The sequence below is a fragment of the Plectrocnemia conspersa genome, unplaced genomic scaffold, assembly GCF_051122295.1.
Source record: "Plectrocnemia conspersa isolate PC_06_02 unplaced genomic scaffold, ASM5112229v1 ptg000001l, whole genome shotgun sequence".
Taxonomy (NCBI): domain Eukaryota; kingdom Metazoa; phylum Arthropoda; class Insecta; order Trichoptera; family Polycentropodidae; genus Plectrocnemia; species Plectrocnemia conspersa.
Genome location: NW_028277165.1, coordinates 23,795,877 through 23,807,625, shown reverse-complemented (window position 1 = coordinate 23,807,625; position 11,749 = coordinate 23,795,877). Strand labels below are relative to the sequence as shown.

General features: G+C 33.1%; 1 protein-coding gene across 5 annotated transcripts; it reads left to right on the top strand.

Moving 5' to 3' along the window:
- Positions 1–695: 695 nt before the first annotated feature.
- On the top strand, positions 696–11,371 carry LOC148239300 (uncharacterized). Of its 5 annotated transcripts, none has more exons than XM_088187251.1 (10): positions 696–1,255; positions 8,399–8,473; positions 8,760–9,094; positions 9,156–9,275; positions 9,335–9,435; positions 9,505–9,704; positions 9,810–9,911; positions 9,974–10,137; positions 10,202–10,251; positions 10,358–11,371. In XM_088187251.1, exons 1-10 carry the CDS (start codon positions 771–773, stop codon positions 10,364–10,366), a joined length of 1,641 nt encoding a protein of 546 aa, XP_088043377.1. In that variant the 5' UTR covers positions 696–770; the 3' UTR covers positions 10,367–11,371. The 5 variants fall into 5 exon arrangements, with proteins under 5 accessions (XP_088043377.1, XP_088043235.1, XP_088043433.1 ...); XM_088187109.1 differs by having other exon boundaries at positions 10,202–10,285; XM_088187307.1 differs by lacking the exon at positions 8,399–8,473.
- The last annotated feature ends 378 nt before the right edge of the window (positions 11,372–11,749 follow it).

Here is an 11,749-nt window from a genome sequence, read left to right as displayed (position 1 = left end):
CTTTTCATTATTTTGGAAAACTGCTGTTTTCATTGGTATCTTTGGCTGTATGGTTCATTTTCTTGTCTAGAACCAGATTCTTAAGGTACGATTCCGATTTCTGTGGCATGTGCTGTGTAGCATGTGACGAGCGATAAAAGCAATTGCTGCTGGAGGTCAAATGCGGTCGTGATTGTTTCCGATCTTTGCGGCAGCAGCAATTGCATTGCAGCAGTTTTGAAAAAAAATTCCGCGACGACCCTTTTTTTAGCTCTTTTGGGAGTTTGTTCTCATCAAACAAAAAATTCCAAATGACCATTTTTTAGAGGCCTGGGTGCTGAATATTCTGGGACCGGCCCTGACACACTGGTTTTTGACAGAGACTAGTGGAGAGTGTAATTAAAGTTTTTAATGCTCTTCAAAATTTTAAATGTATTAAGATTTAAAAAATGAAGAAAATTTAAAGATATCTCTGATACTCGTTGATTACCGAAATATAAGGCTATCGAAAACACTGTTCGCTGTGTGTAGAAAAAGATAGGCATGAAACTTGAATGGAATAATGGAGTGTTTTAAATATATTATTATTTAATCCTAAAATAAAATGCTTTTAAAGCATTTTCGACGACTTTTAGTATTTATAAAATTGAAAAAATATTATTTAGAACTTATTGTCTTTTGTGTTAGTTAATAAAAGTGGCATGATCTGAACGAGTGGCTTTATGGCCAAAATGGAAAAAGCGTACGGTTGACAGTAGGAATATTATTGTTTGTCGGCGGCGCGCGTGACTATGGATTCAGAAACGGATATCGAAATCGGGATCATCGAGGAGCAGATGGCGGCGGCGGTCAGCCCGGAGGACGCGGCCGGCGCCGAGTGCATCGCGTGCGGCAGCCTCCTCGACGCCCAAACGGGGGCTATGAAAGCGCGTTCGCCGGAGTTGCTGGAGTCCGCGGCTCGGGCTTTGGGCAAGGGCGCCCTCTCCGGTGGACCCCTGGCCTGTCGCCGCTGTCACCATCTCCTCGCGAAGCTGCGGCGCGCCGACCAACTTTGGCGAGGACTGCGCGACCAGCTGCTGGAGGTGCTCCTCGCTAAACCGCCCGCGCCGTCGACTCTAGTCGACGAACACATAGAGTTCTGCGAGGTGGAGATCAAAAACGAAGCGGATTCGGCGTCCGTCGACAACTATTCACCCGACAGGCCCGATTCCGATTCGGACGACGAACCGCTCTATAGGTGCAAAGAGAATAGGTCTGAAGAAACCGCTTTTCAACTGTGAGTTAAAACATTTTTTACATGTAATAAAGATCATTATTCACTTTTGATTCTCTTTTTACGCTAATCGTGTGCGTGGTGTTATTAGATTATTGGAATTGTTATATGCTAACTAATAACAATGCGATGAATCTATTATGCAAATATTGTTTGGATTTTTTTAATATTAATATGCATTTTATTATCGATTCACACTTAATAGTGACCTAGTTCGGCTTAAACTAATCAACTCGTTATTTATCCGTGAGATTAGAAAAGGCTAGGAAAACCCAAAATAAGGTGATTGATCAAAATTGTAACTACATAAATAACTAATTCCAATCTCTCAGATATGATAGGAATTGAAAAACGTCATATGTTCTTGTGGAGCTCAAACCTACGACTCACAATAATTGCAATATTCAAATTATTTCTATTATTGTAAATCAAATACTGTAACATTATAAATAGATGCGTTACAGCAGAGTAACAATTAACTCATACAAGTAGACATTGTGACAATACCAGATCTAACTGAGTAGAAATCGATGACATCCATTTTATTAATTGTAGCTTCCAATTAACACTATCTCAAGTAAAATGTCATAGTTTATGTTTCGTTATCTGACTTCTATAAACGATTGAGGCTGATTTTGAGTATATTAAATGGCTCGTATTTTTCCCATAAATTATTGCGTTTTTTAAGGTGCGGGTTACATTAATTAAAAATTGTAAATTGTAGAAACATGCAATACTTTTAGTCAAGTTATTAGCGTGCAAAAAAAATGCATCACCTTCAAAATCATATATCATATAAAACCAAAAAACGTATTATAGTTTAAATAAATTTATAATTTTTTCCTAACTATTTAATGTTTTTTTAAAGTATTACACATAATAATATAAATTTAAAAAAAATTAAAATATAAAAAAATAATTATTAGATAATATTTTTAGACACATAATTAAAAAAACTTTGAAATTCATTAGTAAATTCAAAAACTTGAAAAGACAACTTACATTATTACTTATATTTTTTTGTTTATATTTTGTTGCACCCCTTTTAGCCGTCAACCCTGCTAAAACACACGACGGCGTAGAATTAATCAAGGATTCAATCAATTTATTGTCAATTTCTTCGTACCACACTTTTTCGATCATTTCTTATAGTTTTTACGCACTTATTATTTTTCAAAAATTTTCAATAGGGTTCAAATCGGGGCCAGTCCAACGATTTAATTGCGCATTTTCCTTATACTCTGATTACTTTTATTAAATAATTAGTTGTTTTTTAATTTTTAATCTTATTTCTAAGACATTGGTAGAATTGATTTAAAAAAAAAATAACTGACTATTTTCGCCCAAAAACAGGGTGCAGAATTATCCATGAATATTGTCTAAATTTGAGCACAGGTGCTCTTCCATCGAAAGGATTCAAAATAAATCCAAAATGATTTTATAATCTGCCGTAAGCGCTCTGACCCGTATAAATTAATTTTGCTCTCATCGGAAAACATCACTCTTTTCCAATGGATAGAAGTCCAATATTTAAGCCCATTGGCCCATTCCATATGTTTCTGCTGCATTTTTTATGTCAATAACGGCTTTTTAGACGATAATACGGCCAAATACGGCCGAAGAGACGTTCATCCCTAAGATGCTTACGAGTTGTGTCCATGCTTATATGTTTGTTTTTTGTATCATTGAATTCGCTGGTAATATCTACCGCTGTTTTACACCGATCGCATTAGCCGATTCGACGTATCAGCCGATCTTCACCAGATGAGCTAATTTTTCTATACCCACTACATTAACTCGATTTGTTGAACCTGTTTCGATGTTTTTACGAAAGCTATCAGACAACTAACTAGGTAACTACTAGAAAACAATGGAGACTTACCCTCAAATAAACACAAAAAAATCCAGCAAGCGATGACGGAAATATCTTCTTTTTTTACGATTTCAAAAAGTGATACTTTTTTGCACGCTACTGTATATTCTCCATTCATTTCTACAGTTATTCTTCACATGTCAATACATTTTTAATATCTAATTCGAAAAATAATGTAATTTTGGAAGCAATGAATTTTTTAATATCATATTTTATATCCGTTTTTGTAAAATATTTTTTTCCACATAAAAACTTTTTCAGTAAAGTTACTCTTCTTTAATTTATAAGAGAAGGTCTTTTTACCGTTTAAGTCGCTTTTAAATGAATTAGCTGAGCACACTATGTATCTGTCGTAATTGTCTGCCTTTAATCCAATAACTCATAATGAATTATATCCTTCATATCCCATTAAATGGGTGTAATCCTGTCTCAGGGTTTGAATTGGGGGTTGATTGGTGTCCAACCACTGCCGTTGTAAAATTATAGAATCCATTTCTCATCTTCAATAAACAATTTGACTCAAAAATAAATCTTTCTGTTCTAGAATCATTATTTATTGGCATATTGAGATACACTGCGCAAGATTTTCCTCAGATGAGATACCCATATTCTGAAAATTAGCACCATTCTTAATTTTTTAAATGTCTGAAGTGATGTAGGCAATACGTTGAGCTTTTGTGTCGTTTATCTCGGACCTGCTGTAATGGCAGCCCTAATATCCTCACTAACAACCCCTAAAGACTATTTGTCCTTACGTAGATATTTATTGTCAAAATTTCCGCAATGAATTTTCAGATCCACATTTGACGCTCCCTATTGCATTACAGATGTTTTTAACTGCTATTGTTGCATTATGACCGAGTTGAAACTCAAAGCATAATATAGCTGAACTCAGATTATTTCATTATTGATTTTGGGTTGAAAATATCGAAGCAAAAAATATACCGTTACTAAATAGCATCATTGATACGAACGACTACTGTCAACAAACACTAAACAAATAGTGAAATTATGGCTAATTTATAAAAAGTTACACATTTTTACAAATGTAAGAAAAAAACGCAGACTTGTGGGACAACCTGATCGACCTGAATAAATATTTGATTGTCAGAATTTATATTATTTATATTAAATTGGACTGGTAAGAATTTTGGTAGATGGTCAGGATCATTTTTTTCAGTTCGGAATAGTGTTATCGTAGTGTTGTTATTGCTGTAACGCTGAAGATTGGTACACTGATCGATCTGTCATTCGCATATCGACAGTTCGGACGTATCAACGCGGAATCAATAGCTCCTGTTAACAACACCAACTTCAGAACTTCCCTACGACCCTCCACGCTCTTTGACTGAAGTATCGCTGACATACATGACCTTAGCCATTCTCTCATCTCAGACACGATTCATCTCACTGGAAGGCGCTCAGTTGGCATTATCAAATGTCAATGTGCCACATTCTTTAATTTTAAATATCAATTTTGATCAAATTATAAGTAAGTAATCGACTACAAATATAGTTTTTTCCATTATTATAAAATGTTATCCGATTGATCGTTACAAAAAACATATAAATTTTCATTTTTAGAGAAATATCAATTTGAAACAACCTATAAAATTTTTTACTTTGAGAAAAACATGAATAATATGCAAAATAATCTAATTTAAAATATACTTGGAAATGTAATTATATAAGGCTCGTATTTTTCGGGTCAGAATTTTAATACGATTGTGGTCAGAATTTATATTAAAAGGTCAGAATAAATATTAGATGGTCAGAATTAATATTAATTGGTGAGAATTCATATTAAATGGTTAGAATTTAAATTGGACTGGTTAGACTTTATATTAAATGGTAAAAATTATTTTGATAGATGGTCAGAAACAGTTTTCAGTTGGCATTAGAGTTATCGTGTAGTGTTATTATTGCTGTAACGCTGAAGATTGGTACAACTGATCAATCTGTCATTCGCATGTCGGCAGTTCATTATCATTATCAAGCTGTTTTAGTTTAGGGCCAACTTGTTTGATTGGGCTCGCAACATTGTCAGATGTCAACACAACAAGCCAAGCATGCACTCCGCCGCTGCTCTGTCGTTATTCCTGCTTCGTCCGTAGCTCTGAATACCTTCGCGACATATATATGATTAAGTAGATTCGTTGAGAGTTATTCATGGGGTGTTCAATGCTCCGATTAGCGCTCGCTCGCTCGCACCTAACCTGTCCCAACAGTTTTTGTGGAAGCGAGATATTTTATAAGTTATTTCTAAAATAAATTATTTATTGCCCGTTTATATTTATAAATGTTATAATATTTTTTTTAATTCACAAATCATTCTATACTTTAATTTTGATCTATTTTATTCTAACCATTTGCTATTTATTCTGACCTTGAATAATAAAATTATGACCATTCGTTATTTTAATTCTGATGGTCCTATATTTAAAATTTTTTTTCTAACCATTTGATATTTAATCTGACCCTGAATAATATATTTTGACCAGGCTGTTAATAAAATTCTGACCAAGATTTGATTTTTATTCTGACCCGGACTAGATTTAAATTCTGACCATTTAATCTGTTGCCATTATATGAATACTATTTATTCATTTCAGTTCCTACCCTATTATGATGGAGATTCCTATCAAATTATGTGTATCCAGTGAAGAATCCAATGACGAATCCAATGATAATACTGTCTTGATTACAACTAGAAGAAAGAAGAGAACTCGCAACTGGTGTATGGGCAATACATATGATACAAAGGAAGAGGCAATTAATGCAGTAAAAACGGAAACAATATGGAGTTATCATTACGAAAGTGTTACTGGTGATGGTAAGAAAGTCTATTATCGTTGTAATGCTGCTAAAAGAAGAGGACAACAATGCAATGCTGGATTATATATTTTATATTGCGTTAATAACACCAATGCAATCATATTTAGAACAGAAGAAGGACATTCACATGAAGGGTTAGAGGTTAACAAGATAAAATTGAATGATGACACTAAAAATAAAATCAAGTCATTATTCGATTTAAAAATTAAACCTAAGAAGATAATGGAGGTATTAGCTGAACAGGGGATTAAATTGAAAAAATCACAGCTCACAAGTTATTTAAGAAAATTAAGGCACCAAACTTATGGTCCGAGCAAAATTAGTTTGGGTGAATTGAAGCAATGCTGTTTAGAACGCAAATTCATGTGAATGATGACACTTCATATGTTATGTCATACAATATTAAATATCCTGACAAAGAAATCACTGAAAGTTCGGAATATTCATATCAACTAATAGGTTAATATCACATCAATGCTATATATAAACTGATATGGGAGGACATGCCCGTTATTGTTATTGAGACTACCGATCTGGACAGACTTCCATCCGACGACAGGAATGGCTGATTGTTACAGCGAAAGTATGTCAGATTTTCAATTCATGTTTCAATCTCTTCTAATTGAATTAAAAAAAACAATGAAGAGATTATTCTGAATTATTTAATTTCTCATGCGTCCAATGCAATCAAATGCATTTGAGAATGTGTTTGGAACTGACAGTGTTGTGCCGAGATATTTGAAGATATCAACTCACTTCAGCTGTCTTTCAATCTGTGTATAAAAAAAGAGGAGACTACGAAAAAGGTTGCCTTTACTAAGATATTTGAAGATGACGTTGAGGTCACAAGAAAGTGTTCTGTTGATTATGTGCATGGATTGAGAATTTTCCACGTCACTAAAATGATACGCCTGAGTGAGTGGACCAAAGGCTATCAATTTGCTAAATTCAATATAAATGTTTTTAATGGTAACAGCTCTCCCAGTACACATTTTTGCCCGGTTGGAGGAAAAACATTACAAGAGAAGACTTTTAAATATACGAGATATGAAGTGGAACACCTTCGATCAATTTAAAAACATGGCGTTCAAAGGGTGGATTGTCGATCATCTGCCTGTGGAAGATTAAGCCAGTGCTCGGTGCGCTTGTTCAAAGTATTTAAATACATATATATGCAAACATATCATAGGTTCAGCTATTGGATTTGAATATGTGAAGCCTCCACCAGCAGCTTAACAGATACCGATAGGAAAGAAAAGACAAAGGGAGGCCAAAGTTGGCAACTAAGGCTATTATTATTGATTGAAAAAAATGTTTATTAATTTATTAATAAAAAATTATATACAATTTTTGTATTTTTATTTTTACAAAGTGTAGTGTGTGTGACGACCACATGTGTCGCTATTTTTTTATTGTCCATTTACTATAAATTCTGACCAGGCTCTGTTAATTTTTTTGACCCAAAGTTGATTTAAATTTGTTGCCTATTAAAATACAACATCTCAGGTGGGCAGACCTGACTGCATTTGCTGGATGATAGGCAAAGGATCTGTGCAGCTGATCACGATCGAGGCTTGAAACACTTATTAATGATGTCTGGCTTATTAAGTGTTAAGATTCCTCTTTAGTAAAGATTAGCGACGATGAAGGTAAATTTTAGAATGGCCTAGCTATAATATAAAATTTGAAAACATTTCTCAGAAATGTATAATATAAAATATGTTATTAACCCTTTGACTGCACTTTGCTAATGTCAGTAAATTACAATTATTTTCAGCCTTGAATTATATAAAATAACCATATTATAAGATTCACAGGTTCATGACACTTTTAGGTGCTCAATGCATACTGTTAATTTACTTTACGGCATCTATAGATATCATCCGCAGTCAGGAGGGTTAAGTATCTATATGGAACAAATAAAAACAAAATTATTGTGATTGTTAATCGAATTCATATTCAAAACTAGTGAGACACCACAAAAACAAGATGTTAATATTACTTAAAATAATCTTAACACTAGATTTACGGCACCTGGGGTTTTTTACGACATTTTATATTCAAACAATGTGAATATATTAACACTATTTTTATTTTCGGAAACTTCTTATTTTTGAAAATCTATATCATAAATAAAATATGATATATTTTTACCTATTTCTCATTTGTATATGTCTGCTGTATCTTTTTTATATGATAGTCTGTAACTTATATACTGTGCAAAAAGAGAATCAGGTGTATAGTGGTTAATTAATAACTAATTAGCACATTTAAAATTTTGAGGCATTTTACTTTTTTTTAAATTTATATTTCATTATTTTATATAAACATTTATTTTTAATTTTTTGTGGTTATTGAATATTAAAATTAAAAGTTGAAAAAGCAGAATTTTGAATGCTATTCTTTGGCTACAACAATATTTTTATGTATATTTATAGCAAATCAGAGGAACTGTCTTGTAGAGATAGTGAAATCGAAAAGAAAAGGTATCACAAGAAGCACAAAAGAAAAAGGTTTGTTTACTGTTTTGTATTATCTTACTTGCAATATACAATATTATCACTGCCGATGTACAATATTGCTTTTTGTAATTAGTAGTAGAAAGTGATACGACATTAGTATATTTTCCTCATATTATTTACCATAATATAGATATTATGATCTATAAATATACTATTAATTACATATAAGACTGCAAATTTTAATCTATTAAAACATATTTAGTTTTGATTAGTAATTTTTGTATAATAGACAAGAGTTAAAATAATTTATTCTTATGCTATGATTATTTATTTACAGCATTTGCGAGGACGAAGAAGTTGAAACCATCGCTAAAAGAACCAAGTCTAAAAGAGGCGCCGATGCCAAATCGTCAAAGAAGATTAAAGAGAATGATATTAAACTTGAAAAGTTGTCTGATGAGAAGCTGGTTGCTTCATATTCGCCCGAACATCAAAATTATGTAATGAAGAAAGGCAAATTTGACTCGACGTCTTCTAACACTGCCGCCATTCTGAATCATCTCAAATCAAGCGGAGTTAGTGTTTCCGCAAAAATAGATCAGAAAATCCCTAAATCTGATAAGAAAAAAATGTTTTCTTGCAACGAATGCCCGTCTACCTTTACCACTCAATGTATGATTTGTTTATTGTATTTCTTATATAAAATATATATTAAAATATATTTGTGTTACAGCTCGTTATGATCTACACATGCTTAAACACGCTGCGTCAAAGGGACCATTTATTTGCGAAGTTTGCGGAGCTTCGTACAAGCACAAAAAAGCCTGCGACATTCACGTTCAAATGCATAAAGGTATATATTAAATATTTGATAAATACAAAAGGAATTTTTTATCTATTATATCAAATTAGGTCTGAGTCCTTGGAAGTGCAACGAATGTGGAAAAATATTTCCATCAAAGGGAGCTTTATCTAGACACGAGGCAATTCATACTGGAACTCCAAATTATCAAGTAATATATATATTTATATGTTGTTCTTATTAAAGTTTTTTATTCAATTATGTTTAAATTTGATTTTAGTGTGATCTTTGCGGAAAGTCATTTATTCATACGTCATCTTTCAAAATGCACAAATTGAGTCATTCTGGTATAAAACCGCATTCATGCTCCAAATGCGGATTGGCCCTGATGACGAAATCGCATTTGAAACGACATCAACGTGTACACAGCGGCGAGAAGAGGCACGAATGTGGTGTTTGTGGTAAAAAATTCAGCGAAAGGTAAGATATAGATGCATTATAAAAGATAGTCATATATTTTTTAATCGTATTTAATTGATCACTAAATGTGTTAATATTTACAATTTTGTTTATAATATTTTACAGATACAATCTTTACGCTCATCAAAAATCACACGAGGGTTCCGATAATCAGCGTCATGGTAAAAATTATGACTGCACCGTGTGTGAATCTTCTTTTAATAGAAAGTAAGTATTTTGTGAAATCATAATGATGGCTTTCTTTAATTTTTGAAATTTATAATTCACAGGCACCTTTTGGAAAAACATATGGAAACTGTTCACTATCGAGTTTTAGAATCTTGTCTGCCTAAAAAACCGCGCAACACCATGAGCAAATTATTAAAGCAGCAAAATAGCACAGAAGCTGAGGAAATCAAATATACCCCCATGGTGGTGGTCGCGGAGCCTAAAGGTATTTTTAAATTGTGCTTAAAATATATTATTAAGCATTGTATTGATTTTATTGTGAATTTTAGTTGAGCTGGTGGAAGTGAGGCTGATTCCGTCGCCTCCGCTCATTGACCAAGTAAATCGAGATAGTTCCTCTAATACTTTCACCGGTATATACTTTGTATACCTGTCTATTTGTATGTGTGTGTATGTTGGTGTTAATGTTTGATTGTTTCGTTTAGGTGATATGATCTTTTCAGCTGCCACCAGTGCATCTGCTTCGAGGAATGGATTAATTGGAACCGAAGAAACGAACGGGGACACAATAGCTAATCATCAATCGTGGAAGGGAATCGTCAATTATCACCTGACCAATGATTATCCTCTGAGAATGCATGGTGTGGACTATGTTGGGTATCTCAACCGGCAATAATTTTTTTGGTGTGTTTTATGCAATAGGAATTTATATATTCCTAATTGTTTATATTTCACGTATTAAATAAATTGAGTGCCTTCTATTGTTTTTTGGGAGGTAGTTGATTAAATATTGGAATGACCCCCAAATATGTTCTCAAAAAATAAGCTTTTGCCACAACAGGGCCCTTATAATTTATTTTTAAATAAAAGCCTCCAAACTTTTTTTTAATTTATTAGCGTTTTTATTTAATATCATATCATTTTTTTATTCAATAAATATCAAAAACGCACTCGTGTCTGATTATGTAATATAAAAATACTTTAAGAAAGTACTTTCTTATTTTTTGTATCAGCAGAACATTCATTAGCAGAACAACTGCTTTATTTTATCAGCAGTATTGTGTAAATGCTTTGTATTTTCTTTCTTCTTTATATGTTTGGACATTGTTCGAAATAATGCACCAGGCTTAGAATCTGAATAATTTTGATGAAGCTGCTGTGTGATTACTACACTTGATCAGACCTAATATGCTTTGTAAATGCAAACCTTTGATCTACCGTGATGTACAAACTTTAATCTCATTAAAGTTTCGTACTATTCTCTCAAATCAGCTGTAACTATTGTATATATAATGGCACTCCACCACGAAACATTGCAGACTTACTCGATATTGCTAGCCGACCGTTTGTGGTAACAATTTTGTGTGTACTGTGCACTTTTACTATATGTAAAAAAAAGTGTAAAACCTTGGGGTCTTCTAAAGGTGTTTTAAAATTAACGCAAGATTTGAATTTGTCGTCATTTGTGCAGTAAATGTTGGCAACCCTGAAAAAAAAAATTGACAGCTGAGAGTTTAGGGTTATTAAAAATAGAGCGTTACACGATACAACAACGTGTTTTCATTATTGAACAATATCTCAAAAATAATGAAAGTTTGGCGGCCGTAATTCGAAAATTTAATACAAAATATGGTCGGAATAGTGTTTTAAGTTCGTCAACTGCGAAGAGATTAATTGAAAAATTCAGAGAGACTGGATCAGTTGGAGACGCCAAACACACTGGTCGTCTAAAAACAAGCCGTTCAAATGTCAATATCGAAGCAGTGAGTGAGTGTTGGTGAAAATCCCGGAACATTGCGGAAGCTCTTTACAGCGTATACTCACAAAATATCTGTGTCTCCATGCTTACAAAACTCAATTAACACAACAACTGAAGC

Excerpts from the sequence above, each read along its gene's own strand:
- LOC148239300 (XM_088187109.1), top strand. The coding sequence starts at position 771 with ATGGATTCAGAAACGGATATCGAAATCGGGATCATCGAGGAGCAGATG. Across the intron at positions 9,436-9,504 it reads CTGGAACTCCAAATTATCAA|TGTGATCTTTGCGGAAAGTC; the intron begins GTAATATATATA and ends ATTTGATTTTAG. Across the intron at positions 10,286-10,357 it reads TTCCTCTAATACTTTCACCG|GTGATATGATCTTTTCAGCT; the intron begins GTATATACTTTG and ends TGTTTCGTTTAG.